Below are 22,714 nucleotides of genomic sequence, written 5' to 3'. Positions count from 1 at the left end.
GAACAGCGACTTATGCCGGTTTTATAGTGCAAGCCCACTGAGATACCATATTCATCAGTTTAACATGGATGCCCACGTATTGTACAGACCAGTCCGCTTAATGTCGAGCGCCAGGCAGGGTAACAAGAACCATCTTTCAACGTCGTTTCGTATGACGCGAACAGGGGATCGAACCACCGGACATCCGCTCGCCAAAGACAAAATGTGCTCTTGGCTTGGCGATAAAATAAGAGACATAGTTGTAAGTATATATCTGTTTATTACATGGTAAGGATATATATGATGACTGAAAAGAACTCTATATACAGATGTGCTTTGCCAGTTCGATATAAGCCACGGGGAAGTCAAGGTTCTGCTTCTGGCCAATCTCGGCATATTACCTCAGTCAACTCCTTTGAAAACCTGGCATAACCTTACGATTGTCTCTCACACAGTTTATCAACATGTGTGTGTATTACACACTTCCGGTTGCATGCTGGGTCCAACACACTTGGCGACATGACACGTCCTCAGTCTGATCCTTGTCCCTCCACCACACGCCTTGCTGCAGGCGGACCAGGGCGCCCAGGGACCCCATCCCACTGACCCTGGAAATTACGCACGATGAATCTTGTTTGCAGCATAAAGAAACCACATAAACACGAAGCTATCTTGTGTCTTTGATAACCGTATGATGGTGCTGCTAGAACGAATACTGACGCATCACATTAAACTTTAACCTTCGTCCTAACCTACAGCACGAACGTAAACGTCAATCACAGTGGGTCATGGTGTGTTTGTGAATAAGGCACTACCACAGAGTGTCACTGTGTGTTTGTGAATAAGGCACTACCACCGTGGGGCATGGTGTGTTTGTGAATAAGGCACTACCACAGTGTGTCACTGTGTGTTTGTGAATAAGGCACTGCCACAGTGGGTCATGGTGTGTTTGTGAATAAGGCACTACCACAGTGTGTCATGGTGTTTCTGAATAAGGCACTACCACGGTGGGTCATGGTGTGTTTGTGAATAAGTCACTACTACAGTGAGTCATGTTGTGTTTCTGAATAAGTCACTACTACAGAGTGTCACTGTGTGTTTGTGAATAAGGCACTATCACAGTGGGTCATGGTGTGTTTGTGAATAAGGCACTACTACAGAGTGTCACTGTGTGTTTGTGAATAAGGCACTACCACCGTGGGGCATGGTGTGTTTGTGAATAAGGCACTACTGCAGAGTGTCACTGTGTGTTTGTGAATAAGGCACTACCACCGTGGGGCATGGTGTGTTTGTGAATAAGGCACTGCCACCCTGGGTCATTGTGTGTTTGTGAATAAGGCACTGCCACAGTGGGTCATGGTGTGTTTGTGAATAAGGCACTACTACAGAGTGTCACTGTGTGTTTGTGAATAAGGCACTACCACCGTGGGGCATGGTGTGTTTGTGAATAAGGCACTACTGCAGAGTGTCACTGTGTGTTTCTGAATAAGACACTATCACAGTGGGTCATGGTGTGTTTGTGAATAAGGCACTGCCACCGTGGGGCATGGTGTGTTTGTGAATAAGGCACTGCCACCGTGGGGCATGGTGTGTTTGTGAATAAGGCACTGCCACAGTGGGTCATTGTGTGTTTGTGAATAAGGCACTGCCACAGTGGGTCATGGTGTGTTTGTGAATAAGGCACTACCACAGTGTGTCATGGTGTGTTTGTGAATAAGGCACTGCCACCGTGGGTCATGGTGTGTTTGTGAATAAGGCACTGCCACAGTGGGTCATTGTGTGTTTGTGAATAAGGCACTGCCACAGTGGGTCATGGTGTGTTTGTGAATAAGGCACTACCACAGTGTGTCATGGTGTTTCTGAATAAGGCACTACCACGGTGGGTCATGGTGTGTTTGTGAATAAGGCACTACCACAGTGGGTCGTGGTGTGTTTGTAAATAAAGGCACTACTAAACCACTTCAATACCATCGTGTGTTTGTGAGTGAGCAATAAGCACCCCGTTGTGAAAGATAAAAACAAAGCCACAAGGCCCTGTAGCTCACCTGGCTTTAGATGTTATAAGTTTATGACACTTCACTTTGTAAAATGTGATTTTGAAGGATTTTTAACCACAAAAAAAACAGTGATTAAACAAGACAAGACGTCTTCATAAAAAACAACTGAAATGCCAAATTTCAGCCTCATCAGTCAAGCAGTGTCAGAGGAGAAGATGCCAAGATCTTGTAACAGCAAGGTGTCGCGGGGTATTGGGGTCCATGTACCTATGAAGCAGTCCATCACAAGAAGCCCCTTCTCCATGTGATGTAGGTCCCTACCAACTATTATCAGCCAAGGTCAAACTGACACATCAGTTAAATTGGCTGAAACTGTGGCCCGCCGTCCGTGGACAATTTGGTTCTGCTCAAAATTGTTTTGCAATATTCTCCTATGTCAAAAAAAGTAGGATTGTTAAACTTCCCTAGGCCATACTGCCGACGGCGTCTCCCAATGTTGCAGTAACATTGACTTTTCGAACTAAAATGTGTTTTCCCTGGCTACCATATGCGAAAACAGATTCGTTGCCGTTACTCCCAAATATGTGCAGATAATTTGACGGCGTCTCCCAATGTTGCAGTAACATTGACTTTTCGAACTAAAATGTGTTTTCCCTGGCTACCATATGCGAAAACAGATTCGTTGCCGTTACTCCCCAATATGTGCAGATAATTTGACGGCGTCTCCCAATGTTGCAGTAACATTGACTTTTCGAACTAAAATTTGTGTGCCCTGGCTACCATATGCGAAAACAGATTCGTTGCCGTTACTCCCCAATATGTGCAGATAATTTGACGGCGTCTCCCAATGTTGCAGTAACATTGACTTTTCGAACTAAAATGTGTTTTCCCTGGCTACCATATGCGAAAACAGATTCGGTTCCATTACTCCCCAAATGTGCAGATAATTTGACGGCGTCTCCCAATGTTGCAGTAACATTGACTTTTCGAACTAAAATTTGTTTTCCCTGGCTACCATATGCGAAAACAGATTCGTTGCCGTTACTCCCCAATATGTGCAGATAATTGGATGAAAGATTGCTGTAGGCTTGTGTGCAGTGGGGACAAATGATATAAGATATTTGTGTTGCCCATGACAACCGTGTCACTTTGGTGACGCTTACCATTGTTACATACGTCATCAAGGTCTAAATTCATCATATCGCAAAACTGGAACGCATATGTTAAACCGCACTACGTAATACACCAGCGCAAAATTTCAAAACAGTTTGAGAAAGGATGGTCGATTAACAGCCATTAATTGATTCCTTAAAATGGCTGTCTTGGTGGTCATGTTAAACATCTGATACAAAGCACGTGAGCATTTTTTAAAAGACACAATATCGAAGATAATTCATGCAAAGTTCATGTCGAAAATGCATTAACATTCGAAAACGAGGTACGCGCAAGTCAAAAGTCGATCAAAATTCAAAATATAATTATTATGCAAAAAATGACATTTTCAATATGGCCGCCAAAATGGCCATGTTTTAAATCGGAGCGGAATTCTGCGAGGACATTTTAGAAAAACAACACGAAGTTTAAGCTCCGTAGGCTTTGTACATTAGACGCAAAGACGCATACAACATACATGTCTATTATTACGGTGAGCTGAGGTGAAATGGAGTTTAACATCGCGTTCAAGATTATTGCACTTATATAGTGACGTGCGTGTATATATATATGTGTGTGTGTGTGTGTGTGTGTGTGTGTGTGTGTGTAGCTGCTTGTTCTAGTACGGACTAATGCCGATTTTATAGTGCTAGCCCACTGAGATACCATCCTGAAGTTTAACATCAACACCCCACTCAGACACAGTATACTGACTCCGAGCCGACCAGTCCTAGTTTCAGCCCCTTAATGCCGAGCGCCAGACAGAGTAACAAGAAGTACCATCTTTTAACGTTTTTTGGGTACGACGCGGCCGGGGATGGAACCTCGGACCTTCCGCTCTGCAGGAGGACGCTCTACCACTAGACCACGGGGGCGGTCCATATAATATAACGGACAAAGAACATTATTGTCATGAACATCCACACAATAAACTGAAAAGACATTACGAACACAACAAGTAACGTAACGGTTTTATTATAAAAAAATAACAAAACATGCAAAATACAACAAACGATTGATACACACAGAAACAAAATGAGAATAGGGTGAAGGAAACTAGCATGACTACGGTATTGGTGTGAGGCATGCTATGTACAACACGTCACACAACACGATACATCCAATGCTGAAACGTTCTATGTTAAATCTTGTTCTACGAATGAGTTCGAGCAAGTTTCAAAAGAGCAAGATGACGAGATGGCAGAGAGGTGAGGCAAAGATTATTACCATTACAGTAAACTACGTTTATAACGAACACGCTTATAACGAACTGACGGATATAACGAACTTAGTTTTTAGTCCCGACCATTTGTTGTAGATATGCTGTATGTATGCTTATAACGAACTACGGTTATTACGAACTAAAATTAGTGGTCCCCTCGAGTTCGTTATAACCGTAGTTTACTGTATTAGTAACACTGAAAAAGCATCGGTTCCTAGCAAAGTAATAAATATCAAACTTGACGGATCATACTTAGTAGTGAGTGAGTGAGATGGGTTTAACGCCGCTTTTAACAGTATTCTAGTTTTATCCCGGCGTGTCAGTAACAGTGAGAGGAAAGCCTGAAGTGATACAGGTCTCAGACTTTAACCACTTCGGTGAAACCCACGAACACGGGTATGGTGCTGACAAACCTAGAAACATAATTGGGGCGAACCGGGATTCCAACCCACAATCATAGGTTTCTGGTGTGCCCAAGGGACGCAACTCTGCACAGCGAATCGCGGCGCCTTTACATATTGAATAGGTGTTGCATCAGTATCATTAATAATATCATATCCCCGATACTCTGATACCACTATATTCAAAGTGCATAATCTCACAGTAGTTAATAATTCATTCACAAATCTTAGAAAAAGGGACCCTTTAAACCAAAACAATTACGTGTCAAACGTCAATGCCTGATAGCAACCATCCTGCTGAGACCGATTCCATGCGGGTATAAGGACAAATAGTAGTGAAAAAATATATGAATGGATAACTGAAAATCAGCGATGACACAAGGTTTTCAGAAAGGTTTAAGCATGTCCTGCCCTACCGGTAGACCCGTCACTCACACAATTTACATAACAAAGAACCGTATTCGATGTAATAAGCGCCCAGGGCGCTCTCGAAATTAGAAATAGGTGGCTCTTATAAGAATATTATTTTGGTGAAAAAAAAACAGAGTTGAAAGATAAATTTCGTGGTTTATGCTGACACCCTGAAGTGTTTATGTACGACAGATATATTTTTCCAGAATTTAATTGCCCATAATTAAGGGTGCATATAACACACGAGTGCGTATTATACGCGAATAAATAAGTCTTGTGTACATTGATCAATCGGAAGGGGTGCTAATTGGGCTTGTTCACTAGCCAATACATTAGCAAATGTCGCCGTGGGCGCTTATTAGAGCGGGGCGCTTATTACGTCGAATATGGTATGTGTTTGCTTGATTCCTAACGCCGCACAGGAATACTTCTAAGAATGAAAATAAAATAGAGAAAAATCAGACCTTAGTTCTTCATTTTAAGATCCACTTTGTTTCTTAGAAAGGAGGTAAGATAAAGACGGAAAGGAGAGGGTGTGTGTGTGTGGAAAGGGGGTGGGGTGGGGGGTGGGGGGGAGTGGGCCCAATGTTTAGTGAGTAAGTAAGGATAAGATGCATTCATAATTAACTTCTTTATTACAATTAGAAGCGACGTTTCTGTGTAGGTTCTAACACCGTTATCAAGCAAATGATGTACAGAGTATGGTTTATATTACTGACTTCACCAGTCAATATGTTTACCCTTTTGTGTACGTAACAGGCTTCTCCACCCCAGTGTTACTACACCTTAAATCTACTCTACTGAATAAACACTGCCTCCCACCTGTATAAAAAATTCTTTTCAACCACACTCTGAAATCATATCAATACAAAAACAGAAATTCTGTGAATACCAAACTCACAATAGATATGTGTACCCTACTCACACACATGAGCCCCAAAGAGGGACAGGTCAGCCGAAATTACTCAGACAGAAGGCGACCTCTTAAAAACTTAAAGCACCAACAACAAAATACTCTGTGCATCACTAGCTTGATAACGGTGTTATAATCTACACTGAAACGTCCCTCCTTATTGTAATAAAGAAGTTGTTCATCCATATATCTTACCCTTACGTACTCACTATGGTTTGGTTCTCTCCGTGTGGCATCAAATTACAGTGCATTTAATTTTCGATTTCCCCGATCAATCTTGATGAAAAACAACCCACAAACCAGAAGCACATTACAACGTGGCTTTAGGTCATTAGAGGATGAAATGTACAAATTACAAGAAATAATCAATGCAAAGATAAGGAGACAATGCAACGCATGAGAGACAGCAAGGCGAGGACGACGACCACTGATTAGATTGAAACCCATACGATTACCGTTCCTGGTAATATGTAGGTGTCCGTGTTTGTGTTTGTTTGTTCGTTCGTGTGTTTGTTTGTGTTTGTTGGTTAACAATATTACAGTTTTCTGACGGCGGTCTGTAAATAATCCAATCTGGACCAGATAATTCTGTGATTAACATCATGAGCATCGATTTATGCAATTGGGATCGATGACATGCATCAACTAAGTCAGCGAGCCCGACCACTCGTTTCCGTAAGTCGCTTCTTAAGGGTATGGTCTGCTGAAGACGAATCTTCACGGGGACCTTTCTAGTGTACGTGTGTGTTGACAGTGATTGAGTGAATGAGTATGGTTTTATGCCGCTTTTAGCAATATTCCAGCCATATCACGACGGGGGACACCAGAAATGGGCTTCAAATATTGTGGCAATGTAAAGAATCGAACCCGGGTCTTCCGCGTGACGAGCGAACGCTTTAACTACTATTCTATCCCCACCGCCCCGTGTGTTGACAGAGTAGGATTTCATAAGTACGTCTAAATCATATAACGCTGACGTCAACGCTTGACCGTCATGTCTGCCACCATACGCTTGGGGTGACGTTGACGAACAATATTAAAGATTTTCGTCAGAAGCTATCTACTACCTAGGGGCCACACGTCGCGCTGCTGTCCCTCACTGCTACGACCGCACGACATCAACTACCACAACTAACTGTGGCAGAGAAAGTTGTCGGATACGGAAAACAAACAACAAAGAGAACATATATAAGACACCACCAACAGATTTACAGATTTAGATTCATCATTAGACAGAGACACAAAAACAGATTTAGTTGGTTTGTTGTTTAACGCCGCACTCAGCAATATTCCAGCTTTATGACGGCGGTCTGTAAATAATCGAGTCTGGACCAGACAATCCAGTGATTGACATCATGAGCATCGATCCACGCAATTTGGATCGATGACATGCATCAACCAAGTCAGCGAGCCTGACCACCCGATCCCGTTAGTCGCCTTTTACGACAAGCATAGTCGCCTTTTACGGCAAGCATGGGTTGCTTAAGACCTATTCTACCCCGGATCTTCACGGGTCCTCGACAACAGAGAAGGACCTGACAGCGCTAGACGCATCAATGGACACGGACTCAACAACAGAGCTAGACTCAACAATAGACAGACACAACAAGAGAGTTCGCCCGTCGGTGCCTCGAACTTTCATGTACTAACGCAGTGAAAATATGTTTATCTACATAACTATTTTAGTCTCGATGAAATGTTTTTTTAAGCGCAAAATAATCGTTAAATTATTCAAAATGTTTACAAATAATTTATGGTATAAAATTTAAGCAAATGTTGACTGGGGTCACGTAACGTGTACAACCATATTCGAATTGTTTGTCTGAAATCGGTCAGCTCATGATAATTACTTGAGAAAATCACAGTAGGGTTTCATTACATAATTGTCTCAGATCGTCCTTGAGTCAACAGCTTGATGTTATTTTTTGTATTCAAAACTCGATAATGTATCTGCTATAACGAACTCATTGAGCAAACGAAACCGTTCCAAGACGACCCGGAAATTTGCAAAACACTGGCAATAACTTCAGTACCACGTATTGTCGTAGTCGTCGTCGTCGTTGTGATTGTTGTACGTATTGTAGCTATCGTAATCATTGTCGTAATCGTCGTAGTACACATCGGCACTGTAATAATCACCTCCTTCAATGGAGTAGCCTGCTTCAAAGCCGGAAAAGTCGTTGTAAGAGTCGTCGGATTGGAAACGGACGTAGAGCGCGTTGCTGTCGTGCTCGAAGTGTGTCGAGGGGCCGTTTCCACACATCCTACAAGTACATACATTATACATAGGTGTCACGCTATAAACATAATACATAGGTGTCACGCTATAAACATAATACATAGGTGTCACGCTATAAACATAATACATAGGTGTCACGCTATAAACGTTATACACTGGTGTCACGCTATAAACGTTATACACGCTATATACATTACACATAAGTGTCACGCTGTATACATTATACCTAAGTCTCACACTATACATTGTATACATTATACATCATACAAAGGTGTCACGCTATATACAATATACATATGTGTCACGCTATATACATTATACACATGTGTCACGCTATATACATTATACATATGTGTCACGCTATATACATCATACATAGGTGTCACGCTATATACATTATACATAGGTGTCACGCTATATACATTATACATAGGTGTCACGCTATATACATTATACACATGTGTCACGCTATATACATTATACATATGTGTCACGCTATATACATTATACATAGGTGTCACGCTATATACATTATACATAGGCGTCACGCTATATACATTATACATAGGTGTCACGCTATATACATCATACATAGGTGTCACGCTATATACATTATACATAGGTGTCACGCTATATACATTATACATAAGTCTCACACTATACATTGTATACATTATACATCATACATAGGTGTCACGCTATATACAATATACATATGTGTCACGCTATATACATTATACACTGGTTTCACGTTATATACATCATACATATGTGTCACGCTATATACATTATATATCATACATAGGTGTCACGCTATACACAATATACACCCCACACTGAAGTTTTGTTTGTTGTTTAATGCTGCTCTCAGCAATATTCCAGCTATATGACAGTGGCCTGTAAATAATCGAGTCTGGACCAGACAAACCTGTGATTGATATAATTAGCATCGATCTAGGCAATTAGGATAAAACTCATGATATACATCAACCAAGTCAGCGAACTGACCCCGATCCCGTTAGTCGCATCTTAAGAATAGTCGCCTGTTTAAAGCATGCGTTGCTGAAGACAGCCAAGTGATAATACTGGGAGCAATGAACCACACTATCAGACTACGATGACAAGCAATCAACCAAGTCACGGACTTGACAACCCGATCCTGTTAGTCACCTCTTCCGGCTAGCAGAGATAAATTCTAACCCGGATCTTCGCGGATAAAGGTGAGGTGGTGAGGTGAAATGGGGTTTAACGTCGCGTCCAAGATTATTGCACTTATATAGCGACGTGCATGTACGTGTGTGTGTTTGTGTGGCTGCTTGTACTAGTCCGGACTGATGCCGATTTATAGTGCTAGCCCACTGAGATACCATGCCGCAGTTTAACATGAATACCCCACTCAGACACAGTATACTGACTCCGAGCCGACCAGTCCTTGTTTTAGCCCCTTAATGCCGAGCGCCAGACAGGGTAACAACAAGTACCATCTTTTAACGTCTTTTGGTATGACGCTCGCGGATAAAGAGCGGAGGTTCTTTTCACTAATCTATATCATGCGTCATGCAATTGATGCAACTGGTAATTTGGAAACACCGTGTATTGGTATTTATGGAAGGTTTACTATAAAGGAGGCGTGACTTACTTGGGTCCCACGAGGTGAGGCCCGAGGGTGCGAACTTCCACCCAGTCATAACCACACGGAGCGTCCTCGTCATCCTCCATCTCAAACTTGTTGAACCACAACTTGATGCTGGAGCCGGGGGGACCCTACAAAACAGGAGGGTCACGAAGGAGAGATTTAAAAAAAAGATTTATTATTCATAAAAATGTTTTTGTTTGAAAATCAGCTTAATACTTAAAGTCATCTTGAAAAAAATTGGTCATTTTGGGGCGCAAGAAAATATCAACAACACTAAAAAATGATATTTTTTTTTATCCATCTGCGTACATCACCGTTCAATGTTATAATAAATTTAATTATCATACCTTCTTGTCAGAATGATGAGATTTGATTGGTCCACGTGATTTTGATAAAATACTGTGAAACCCACCTTGGAGGGTAAACCATTTCTCAGTGGAGGAACAAATCTCTTATATCCCGCCACGAGCAATACAGGCTGCACGTGGATTTCTCAGAGATAGAATACATCCCTTATATCCCGCTTCAAAGCAGAAATCCGCCCGTTTTTCCCGAGTCAACGAAATTCACGTGACCTAGCACAGGTTAACCTCAGCTCAATCGAACAGGTGTTTTCTATCAATTTTGCATTTGTTTTAATTCTTTTACGATGTCACATTAAAACATGTCTGTAAGATAAATGCATCCTCCGGTTCGTGGTATAAAACCTAACGCTGGAGGCATAAAACCCCATGTTCCCCTCGTGATACTGTCACAGCTTATGATATTTCCCGATATGTACTGTCGTCGTCAATGTCGCATGGTGGTGGCGTACTCACGAGAATGAGCCAGTGACACGTCACGGGGCCGCCGTACCCGTTAGGGTAGTTGGGAGTGGTGAAGGTCCCGTCACGAGTGGTCAGTACTCCCCCGCAATCTGAGCAGAAAACAGTCACATTGAAATCTTAACTCCATTCAAGCCACTATATAAAGAGCCAGTAATATTTCTTTAAATCTTAATGTAATGAATGGCACAAAGGTTATATTCCTAAGATGATGTATATATAGATATTTTACTGCATATGGTAGCTCGGTTACTTTAAATCAGCCTGTTTGTTTGTTTGTTTGTTTAAGACAACTACGAGTGGGAGTTGTTTATCGTACAATAAAACACTGCAGCGAGAATAAACCATGATAGGCGCAGCCCGGAGTGGTTTTTTCTCCTTGCAGTGTTTTATTGTACGCTAAACAACGACCACAAGTCGTTTATTTCTTATATGAGCTATCAACATTTTATATCTTTTTTAAGGATGTCAATAAATTGTACAAGCTTCAAAAACTTTTACCCGTATTTAAATAATGATGACTCCCCGAATACAATCCGACCTCGGCAATGTCGGACAACTCCATTTTATGTACGGGGGGTTAAGTTTGGTATACGCACTATTTTTACATCGATTATCTGTGCCTTTATCTCCCAATACCGATTGTAATATCTCTCCCACTTTCGGGTGCGATCGTTAGGGCCATCGCATTTAACTGCGTTGCCGTGCTACATCTATGGGGATCAACTCAATAGACACTACCCTCTCAAAAATAATGTCGCCCTAGTTACGTCATCAAGTTGTGAGCGCAGGGTCGTATCTCCAGAAATGACATCATGATAGAACAATGTTCTATCGTGAAATAAACCACGCTTCGTTCTTCATTGTTCTTTGCGATTTATCCCGTAGCTATTTCATATTCGTTATTAAACGCTGCACCCAGCAATATTCCAACAAAGTCAGGGAGCCTGACCAATGGATCACGTTAGTCTCCTCTTACTGGTATGCTGAAGACCAATTGTAACCCGGATGGACATGAGAGAAGATCCGCCTGTAATTTAGGAATACCAATGAACCCACGAGTGAGTGAGTGAGTTGGGTTTAACGCCGCTTTTAACAGTATTCCAGTTATATCGCGGCGTGTCAGCTTAATGTGGGAGAAAAGCCCGAAGTGATGCAGGTCTCAGACGTTTACCACTTCGGTGAAACCCACGAGCATGGGTATGGTGCTGACAAACCTAGAAACATAATCGGGACGAACCGGGATTCTAACCCATAATCATAGATTTCTGGCGTGCCCAAGGGACACAACTCTGCACAGCGAATCGCGGCTCCTTAGACGACTGGGCCACCCGTGCCCCCCAATGACCCAGGAAAAGCTGTTGACACTCACGTGCTGTCGAGGAGATGACCTCGTCACAGGTGTCACCGGTCAAGCCCCAGGGGCACATACAAGTACAGTCGGCACCCATGAAGCCCATGTTGTTACAGTGAAGGGAAGATGGACAGTGTGCTGAAGGAGAAGTTAGTTTGACATCGGGTGCTTCATGTATAATGGTAAATTAAACAAAACGTTTTCACTAAAATCTTGAAAGTGAAAACATATCTGACTGATTCAGAATCATAAATTACAGAAATTGTGACAAGATTATATACGTTCCTATTTCGAAAGACAACGTCGTTACCTGCACAGCCGTAGAGGTCGTTGGCGGTCTTGACGTCCATGAAGCTGAGACCATCTCTTTGTCCCATGAAGCCCTTCACGCCATCCTCCTTGGGCAGAATAGTGGGTGACTTCCCGTCCTTGCTGTAATACTGTCACAAGGGATATACTCTCACACACGCTGTGGTACTGTCATAAGGGATATACTCACACACACCTTGTGGTACTGTCACAAGGGATATACTCACACACACACTGTGGTACTGTCATAAGGGATATACTCACACACACGCTGTGGTACTGTCACAAGGGATATTCTCACACACACTGTGGTACTGTCACAAGGGATATACTCACACACACCTTGTGGCACTGTCACAAGGGATATACTCACACACACGCTGTGGTACTGTCATAAGGGATATACTCACACACACGCTGTGGTACTGTCACAAGGGATATTCTCACACACACTGTGGTACTGTCACAAGGGATATACTCACACACACCTTGTGGCACTGTCACCAGGGATACACTCACACACACGCTGTGGTACTGTCACAAGGGATATACTCACACACACACACACTGTGGTACTGTCACAAGGGATATTCTCACACACGCTGTGGTGCTGTCACAAGGGATATACTCACACACACGCCGTGGTACTGTCGCAAGGGATATACTTACACACCCGTTGTGGTACTGTCACAAGGGATATACTCACACACACATGCTCAATAGATAAGAGTGGTGTATTGACGTTCCCGTCGCTGATACACTACTTCAATAAGTTCAGTTATTTGATAAATATTTAAAGACTTTGTGTAGAGCCTTTGCGTAAGAGCGTCTAAAACGTGAGTACGCGAAAAATTGAAATTGAATTCTCGCGTTCTCGCGATGTCGTGTATTTGTGGTTTAATTTGAGATTAAAGTCGAGATTGTCCAAATGTCGCATTCTCGCGCATTTTGTGATATGTACTAAAAAGACAAGAACGCGAGATTTTTGCCAAATCTCGCGTTTTCGCGATCTCGCATTCTCGTGTTTGGGGCATATTTAACTCGTTTCCAAATGTCGAGATCGCGAGAGTGTCCCTTACAGTATTCCATATATATCCTATTCAGCACCTCACCAATGGACCTCTATGACGGAAAGAAACACGTCTACTCACCAGTGAGCCATAGTGCATTACTGAGCCGATATCGTAAGGTTCATCCGTGCGGACCTGGGAGGTTCCGTACTTCTTAAAGTTGTACTGAAACTTGGGGGTGACATTCTCCATGTGTACAGACACGTGCTCATCTCTGTCAGGGCGGGACTGCTCGTGGTAGAATCCCAACACGTGGCCTATCTCGTGAGCTATAGACCCCATCTGCCACAACAACGTCATTCACAGCGTCTCAATCAGTTATGTTCATATGGTAATGTTAAACTCTCAAAACCTAGCCCTGTGTCGTAACTGATCGTTAAGACTAATGCATCATCTGTCGATTGGCATTTCAGAATGTGTGTAAGACGAGGTACTTATGGTTCAATGGCCGTATTTACATCAAGGCAGACAGACTTACAGTGTTACATCTGGAGCCGATAGATGTTTCTTGTCCACCAGCAATCCGTCCTATGGCCGACTGGCACCTGAAGAACAACACACGTCAACCTTACTGAAGACACGCCACCACCCGCTCTCCGTCCGTTCATATATCATTAACGTAAAAAAATGGCCGAATTGTGCACTTTGAGCTAAAAGCATGAAACTTGGTCCCATGAAAGCTTTAACCATGGTGATTAATTCTGGCTATAGGCCCAAACAAAATGGCCGCCATTTTCAGGATGGCCGCCATTTCAAATATGGCCTCCATTTTATGCCTGAAATTTCGCCTGCTTCTTAATAGGAGCGTGCTACTGAAGCTATTATTGAGAAGAACTGACACAATTAATACTATGAAAACCAATTACTACTTTGATAAGAGTTAATATGTTGAAAAATGCAAAACAACTAGTTAAATCGTTTAATTTGAGGTAAAAATGGTTGAAAAAAGTTTCAAGCAACTGACTGAGATTGTAGAATAACCGTCTGTTGGCACGTGTCCTACCAACTTTTCAACACTGTGTCATTAGGATTGGTTCGATGATGTACCCCCTTACCTCGCACCTTGTAGATGGTGTACCCACTGACCACGCACCCTGTAGATGGTGTACCCACTGACCCCGTATCCTGTAGATGGTGCACCCACTGACCCCGCATCCTGTAGATGGTGTACCCACTGACCCCGCATCCTGTAGACGATGTACCCACTGACCCCGCACCCTGTAGATGGTGTACCCACTGACCCCGTATCCTGTAGATGGTGTACCCACTGACCCCGCACCCTGTAGATGGTGCACCCACTGACCCCGCATCCTGTAGATGGTGCACCCACTGACCCCCCATCCTGTAGATGGTGCACCCACTGACCCCCCATCCTGTAGATGGTGCACCCACTGACCCCGCATCCTGTAGATGGTGCACCCACTGACCCCCCATCCTGTAGATGGTGCACCCACTGACCCCGCATCCTGTAGATGGTGCACCCACTGACCCCCCATCCTGTAGATGGTGCACCCACTGACCCGCACCCTGTAGATGGTGCACCCACTGACCCCGCACCCTGTAGATGGTGTACCCACTGACCCGCACCCTGTAGATGGTGTACCCACTGACCCGCACCCTGTAGATGGTGTACCCACTGACCCGCACCCTGTAGATGGTGCACCCACTGACCCCGCACCCTGTAGATGGTGTACCCACTGACCCCGTATCCTGTAGATGGTGCACCCACTGACCCCGCATCCTGTAGATGGTGTACCCACTGACCCCGCATCCTGTAGACGATGTACCCACTGACCCCGCACCCTGTAGATGGTGTACCCACTGACCCCGTATCCTGTAGATGGTGTACCCACTGACCCCGCACCCTGTAGATGGTGCACCCACTGACCCCGCATCCTGTAGATGGTGGACCCACTGACCCCGCACCCTGTAGATGGTGCACCCACTGACCCCGCATCCTGTAGATGGTGCACCCACTGACCCCACACCCAGTAGATGGTGTACCCACTGACCCCGCACCCTTTAGATGGTGTACCCACTGACCCCGCACCCTGTAGACGATGTACCCATTGACCACGCACCCTGTAGATGGTTTACCCACTGACCCCGCACCCTGTAGATAGTGTACCCACTGACCCCGCACCCTGTAGACGATGTACCTAAATACCCCACACCCTGTGGACGATGTACTTAAAAACCCCGCACCCTGTAGATGGTGCACCCACTGACCCCGCACCCTGTGGACGATGTACTTAAATACCCCGCACCCTGTAGATGGTGTACCCACTGACCCCGCACCCTGCAGACGATGTTCTTAAATACCCCGCACCCTGTAGACGATGAACCCACTTACCCCGCACCCTGTAGACAATGAACCCACTTACCCGCTGCCTGTAGTCGATGTACTTAAATACCCGGCACTCTGGTCATCTTCCCGAGGCAAGGGAGTTGACTGACTGTAAAAGTCTCAGTAGAAACATAGAAACGCCTGGCAGAAGAATTGCCCACTTACCCCGCACCCTGGTAGAACTTGACGCGACTCTCGTCGCCGAGTCCAGGGGAGTACTCCCTGAACCTGATGCAGGTAAGATCTTCCCAGTGGTGTATGGCTCGGCGGATGTTGTCCCGGTAGTTGGATGCTGTTTATGTACAAAAAGGGGATCTTCACAACATGTCCGAGACATGGCTCTCTGATTTTTATCAGTGCTGGGCCCCGTTCCGCAAAGCGATCTCAGCGCTAAGATGGTCATAAGCCCATGTTAAAGTATGGGAGTTACGATCTCCTTTGCACTAAGTTCGCTTTGTGGAAATGAGCCCAGGACAATCAATGGCTTTTGTCCTATTCTTTCTGTGGCATACATTGTAATTGAGGAAGCTGCATCTTCCCGAAGCAAGACCGTCCTCTAGCCTCTTTTTTTTTTTTATCAAAGTCTTGTTTCCACCCTTGCCACATCAAGCCCGCTTTTCTGTGCTAAATATGATTGGACTATCGCACATACCGAAAGTCCAATAAGAGAACGTTTCACCATATCAACATCCACGACTGGTACACCTTCGTATGAAAGCGATGTACCGCTGCCTGTCTTTGTTGACACGTCTTTTCATCGAAAAACTATTGCCTATGTTTTTGTGTCAGGGATGAAATCGCGAATGATTTCGTTATCTGATCGACAAGACCATCGCCTATGGTCGCCGCAATCTTTGTGAAGCTGTACGAGATAAGAACAGCGATCTGATTGGATATCGCGTTTTCATTACAAGAGGCACAACTTGTGATCTACGCGAGGTGGCGCCAGGGTCGACCCCAGAAAAGTTGCCTTGATGTGGCAAGGGTAGAAACTAGGTTTTTATATAGGCAAGTGGACACGCTTGGCCCAAGAAGACGAGGAAGCTGATGCACATAAAGGGTGTTATTTACTGGCGGCATTGTAACACGATCTAAACAAACGTACGTAAATCAGAATCAAACTCGTAGGCGACGATGTTGTTCGGCCAGAGGTACTGGTCCTGTGCAACAGCCTTCCTCCTGTAGCGGGAGCCGCCCGGCTGACCGTCATTGCCGATCATCATCATCTGTTCTGGGGTCAGCTTCATGTCCGACTCATACGCCCCGTCCACACCCGTCTCCTCCGGGGGCATGTTGGGGCGGGCTATCTTCTTGCCAGTCGCCAGACGAAGCGCCTTCGTATTCAGACGACTTGGTCCCTGAAATCAACAACACTTGTTTTATCTGCTGCTACTTCTACTACTACTACTGCGACTACTACTGCGACTACTACTACTGCTGCTGCTACTACTACAGCTACTGCTTTTTCTACTGCTGCTGCTGCTACTGCTACTGCTACTACAAATATTATTATCATTATGTACAGATTAAAATAAAAATGCAGCGAAGAGGGTTTGGGTGATCCTGGCACAGTCAGGCTGGCTAAGCTCATCATCAGCTCAGGACCCTTGCCCCCTCTACACGCAGCCAAGATAGCGAATGGGACTTCTCCCAGGAAGCGTTGCCTAGTGGAACCCGCCCAGAACTTTTCGGAGAATGTGAAGACTCCCAAACAGTACAGCCTTCAGCATTACCCAGATTGTCAGAAGGGCTGTATTCCTGGTAGCAAACCCGGGTACTCTCCCAATGTCAGTCACAGATTGGCAGGTACCAAACCTAAGGCATCGAGAACAATGGGGAGTCGGACAACTTGGTATATGGGATGCAAGCGTGACATTTCGAAAGTGAGGTCCGTACATTTGCCATGATTTTCCTGATTTTTTTCAATCACATAAATGTCAAAAGGGAAAGAAAATGCAATGATATAAATGATTTCATTGGATTTATCAAAAAAGGACAAGGTCAGATTTGTAGGCCTGGATATGTCTGATATGTATTTATTATTTTCCATGACGCCCTCTACATACTCTGTGCCGTACCATTGATGGACATCTGTGTCAAACTCACAAGCATGGTGAAGACGGTAATAAAAGGATCGAGCTATTCCATCAAGTCGCTTAAGAGACTGTGTTTGTGCCAAAGCTTGGAATCCACTGACAATGTGTTGGAAAGTCTCATTAATTTCATTGCATAATCTACATTTCATGTACAGTTTGATGCAAAATCATACATTGACGGGTCGCGTGAGAAGTGACTGGTCCTGATCAGCAAACAGAAAGCTTTCTGTTTCACTTTTCAGGCCAGCCGATTTCATCCAAGCAAAGGACTCTGCAGGGTTGGTGTTCTTCTCAACACACTGCCCATAAACTCGATGCAGTGGTCGTTCAGAAAGCCTCTCCCTGAAATACTGAGTCGGGGTCGATTTTATCAGGCACTTCGCTTGGTTGACACTCATATCTGTATCATAGCCATTAACAAAATCAACATTTACATTGAGATTATGTCCCACATTCTTGGCTCCAACTGTGGAATGCCTTGTTTTCATCATCAGTATTGACATGCTTCACATGGGGATCATCAGACAAATAAATGTGTGTAAAAGTGCACAAAACAATTCTGTCATGAAGAGCCTCCAAGTTAATCAAACCACACCCTCTATTATAATTGGTAAATATAAGCGATTGAGCGAGGTTGGTGGGGTCTATTGTCTGACATGAATCTTCGTGTGAGTTTGTCAATACCCTGAAGAAGAATACGAAATGACGGGTGCAGCATAAGTATTCGCGGATTTAATTTAATTGTGAGCGTTCAGCTATGAAATCCAGATTTTCATAAGTCTACATTTGTATTCTGCCGGAAATTTGTCTTTGATATTGGCATTCTGAAGTTTGGCTGTAACCTGCTCCCGCATCAACATTGCGTCGTTTCAGACGAAGACTGTTGCATTTGTCGAGCCTACAGGGATTCAGGATTATAACCTTCCTCATTGCTAAGTTAAAGGCTTAAAGGATTTAGTGACAAACAGAAAAACAAAGGACTAAAAGAATAGCCCTGAAATATTCCTCTTCTAATAGAAGTGGGAAGTAGTAGTAGTAGTAGTAGTAGTAGTAGTAGTAGTAGTAGTAGTAGTAGTACGGTGGTGATGAAGATTATGATAATGATGATAATGATGAAACAACTGATTAAGCCATGGCGGGAATGTTGTTATGATTCTTAAACATAATTAGGAGATAAACATAATGTATTTTCAATGTCGAATTAGGTTTAAGACTGAAAATGAAGAACTTTTCTATAAATATTAGCTTACGCGGTGATAGGACCGTCAAATCGGCAGTTTCAATCAGAGGGGGTCTGTTGTGATTTGATAGCCTCTGATTGAAGAATCAAATTCGAGTAATTTCTTGGGTGAGTGAGTGAGTTGGGTTTAACACCGATTTTAACATTATTCCAGTTATATCACGGCGTGTCCGTATATTTTGTGGGAGGAAAGCCCGAAGTGATGCAGGTCTCAGACGTTTACCACTTCGGTGAAACCCACGAGCAGGGGTATGGTGCTGAAAAACCTGGAAACATAATCGGGGCGAACCGGGTAATGTCTTGGGCTGTATAGATTGCCTAGCACGTGACCTGTAATAAGGTATCATACTGTAAGAAGCACTCGGCATCCTTCCACAAAACACAGTAAGTCACCCGTTACATGAAACAACTATGGTTCACTCTTACAGCCACAATAAGGCGTCCTACTCTAAGACACATCATTCTTACGACCACAATAAGACGTCCGTCTACAAGAGCGAATGAGTGAGTTTGATTTTACGCCGCTTTTAGCAATATTCCAGCAATATCACGGCGGGGCCTCACACATTGTACCCATGTCTGGAATCGAACCCGGGACTTCAGCGTGACGAGCGAACGCTTTAACCACTAGGCTACCCGACCGCCCCCCTACTACAAGAAACACCTACTGATCATTCTGACAGCCACAATGAGGCGTTCTACTTCAGGGGTCGTATTACGCAAGATACCAAAAGACATTACTTGTTTTTTATTCCATATTATTCCCCTGTATTCCCTTTCCTTGCAAGTTTTTTCTCGACTGAAAAATGAAACATGGCACGGTCTGCTGTGAAGCGATAGGTATTCAAATAATAAAGTCTTAAACATTGTTTCAATTATGTTTTGGGGGGCATCTTGACAACGTAATGACCCTTCACTGCCCCGGAAGAGATAAAGGCGAACTTTTGCAAGCATGGCGTTTTGTCAAAGGATTTAACATTGGCTTAAGGCTGTAATTACTACACTGCTTCGGTACGTCACTGTAGCTTAACTGTGACCCAGTCGCCGACTCAGGTACCGGAAGCCTTGGTGGAAACATCATGTCCGACTCCTGACTTGAGTCACTTCGCATGTACACTCGGGACAATTAGGACGTCTACCAGCTTGTTCCTCCCGTGTGCTAACATCACATGTAACAACACAAGGTATGTGGCAGAAGGCTTCCACTTCCCTGTTGCAGTCCATCAAGCAGATTCGTGTACCGGCCTTGACACTGTAGCGTTACACCATATATGATATCGCGAACCAATTGAGCCCTGGCGCCGTCTGTATGCCTCGTAGTTAACACTGAGTGATGAGGTGGTGATTATATTTCAAATACATTTTTTTTATTTACAATAAAACAAATCAAAATTTAAAGAAAAAGATGAAGTCATAGGGTTCAATCCCAACCCAATAAACATAGAGTGAGTGAGTTGGGTTTATGCAGCTTTTAACAGTATTCCAGTTGTATCATGGCGTGTCAGTTTAATGTGGGAGGAAAGCCCGAAGTGATGCAGGTCTCAGACGTTTACCACTTCGGTGAAACTCACGAGCATGGGTATGGTGCTGATGAACCTAGAAATCAGGGCGAACCGGGGTTCGAACCCAGAATCATAGGTTTCTGGGTACCCAAGGGACGCAACTCTGCACAGCGAATTTCGGCGCCTTAGTCGCCTGGGCCACCCGTGCCCCAAATTAGACATAGACATAATATATCAAATCCAGATTTACAGGACAGAATTATATACAGGTTGATTATCATGATTATATAAATAGGCATTAACAGAAGGCGACCACTGACAGACAGATATTGTACAGAATCTCACGACAAAGTAGGGCTATACAGACATACAATGATCACACGGCAGCTACCCTATGCATAGTCCTCGCTCATCGTCTCTTCATCATTGACACATGACATGACAAATATAAACCGCCGGTGTAAAAAAAAGTTTACACTTAAAATTGGATTTAGCAAAACAAGATAAACCTTATCAAAACGTTTACCAGTATCAAATACATCACCATCGAATGACCATTCGGTTTTTTAGCGATAATAGAACATACTTTCTTTTGCCCGGCAGTGCATTAAGCAAGATCGAGCCTAATTGAAATATATATACACATCACTGATTAAAGATAAAACATGACAAAAGAAAATATCCTATAGGTTCATAAACTATACTTTTGAGATATAAAATTCTAAATTTAATTTTTAAATCTAACAATATTTGTAAAAGGAAACAAGTAAATATCTAGAAGGTCAGAGGAAACAAAAACGTGCTCCTACCTGCACCGACCTTGCGTCACCTTCTATAGCCCATGCATGTAGTACAAGGAGACTTAAGAGAAGAAGTCCCATGATGCGGCTGGGGAGTGACTTGTCACAGAGGATGAGGATGAAGACGAGAAAATCTTCATTATATACCAAATCCATCGTCATCAGCCGTTTGCTAACCTCCTCACCTGCTTCCTACTTGACGTTCTCAACCAATGAAAATTCTCATAGCAACTGTTAAGCAGATGGCGGTAAACGGGCGTTTTTCCTACGGGGTAATTGATATGGCCATCTCCAGACTTAATTAAACTGTTGATTGTGACATAGCTACACTGGCCAGCCAACGATACAATCTGCGCCATAAGATAAGTGTTTGTCATTGCAAATTGTAACTGTTTGTAAAATATGGAAATATTTGAATTCTCTTTTTTGACGCGTACCATACCCGTGTTCAGGTGAACAATTCATTTGGCTTTGCGTGTGTTTGGGAGGGGTGACACCGGTGGGGTAGGATACATTCACCTTTTCGAGAACACCTGGTATCATTACTATTTGATAGTGATTCATAAACACATGCTCTGGATATAGTCGGAATTGTGCAATCGAATCTGCTTTTAGCAGAGATTAATTATGAATCTGGAAAGCGTTTTGTCGTTTTAATTTCTTTAAATGGTTGACTGTCTTAAATGGCTGTTGTTTTATCTTGCTAGAAACGTAAGGGCCTCTGAGAATTTGTAATATCATTTTGAGAAAAGGAAAATCTAACTAGCAGCGATGTACAAATATTGACATCCCTATTGTCCAGAGCATTGGGCAATCACCATCTGGACACTAGAACACGTCCCACACTAAACGCAGTGGGTTTACAGGGCGGAAATGCTAATATTTGTTTTTTTTGTAAGATGGAGACAAATCGGCTTACTCGGCGTTTGACAATACACGAAGTCGAGGTTTAACATTGGATCAGACCGCCGTAAAGGCAAGTGTCACGCACACAACACTGTTGTCCACTAGCAGGTTACACCATAACGCAGAAAGACACGTTACATCTCCTCGATATGGGCAAAGGGTAAAAAAGACCAAGCCCCGATACTGTATACGTAGTATCAACAATGACCACCTACTTGCTTAAACACCCTTCACAATAACATGTTCTAAACTAAAAAAAATCTTTCTTACATGGGAGAGATATCGTTAACGATGTAGTGCACAGAGAGGGAGAAGC

At 43.6% G+C, this 22,714-nt stretch overlaps 1 protein-coding gene across 1 annotated transcript; it reads right to left on the bottom strand.

Moving 5' to 3' along the window:
* Nucleotides 1–239: 239 nt before the first annotated feature.
* Nucleotides 240–21,592, bottom strand: LOC124132447 (protein SpAN-like). Its single transcript, XM_048403222.1, has 11 exons — nucleotides 21,502–21,592; nucleotides 16,960–17,212; nucleotides 16,020–16,146; nucleotides 13,986–14,052; nucleotides 13,589–13,789; nucleotides 12,439–12,568; nucleotides 12,147–12,266; nucleotides 10,769–10,866; nucleotides 9,954–10,078; nucleotides 8,215–8,339; nucleotides 240–587 (listed from the first exon to the last, which is right to left on the bottom strand). Exons 1-11 carry the CDS (start codon nucleotides 21,571–21,573, stop codon nucleotides 439–441), a joined length of 1,467 nt encoding a protein of 488 aa, XP_048259179.1. The 5' UTR covers nucleotides 21,574–21,592; the 3' UTR covers nucleotides 240–438.
* Between the last annotated feature and the right edge of the window lie 1,122 nt (nucleotides 21,593–22,714).

This window comes from Haliotis rufescens, unplaced genomic scaffold, assembly GCF_023055435.1.
Source record: "Haliotis rufescens isolate VD_foot unplaced genomic scaffold, xgHalRufe1.0.p SCAF_3, whole genome shotgun sequence".
NCBI classification, from domain to species: Eukaryota; Metazoa; Mollusca; class Gastropoda; order Lepetellida; family Haliotidae; genus Haliotis; species Haliotis rufescens.
Note: the sequence above shows the minus strand (reverse complement) of the source record. Positions and strands in the feature narration are given on the sequence as shown.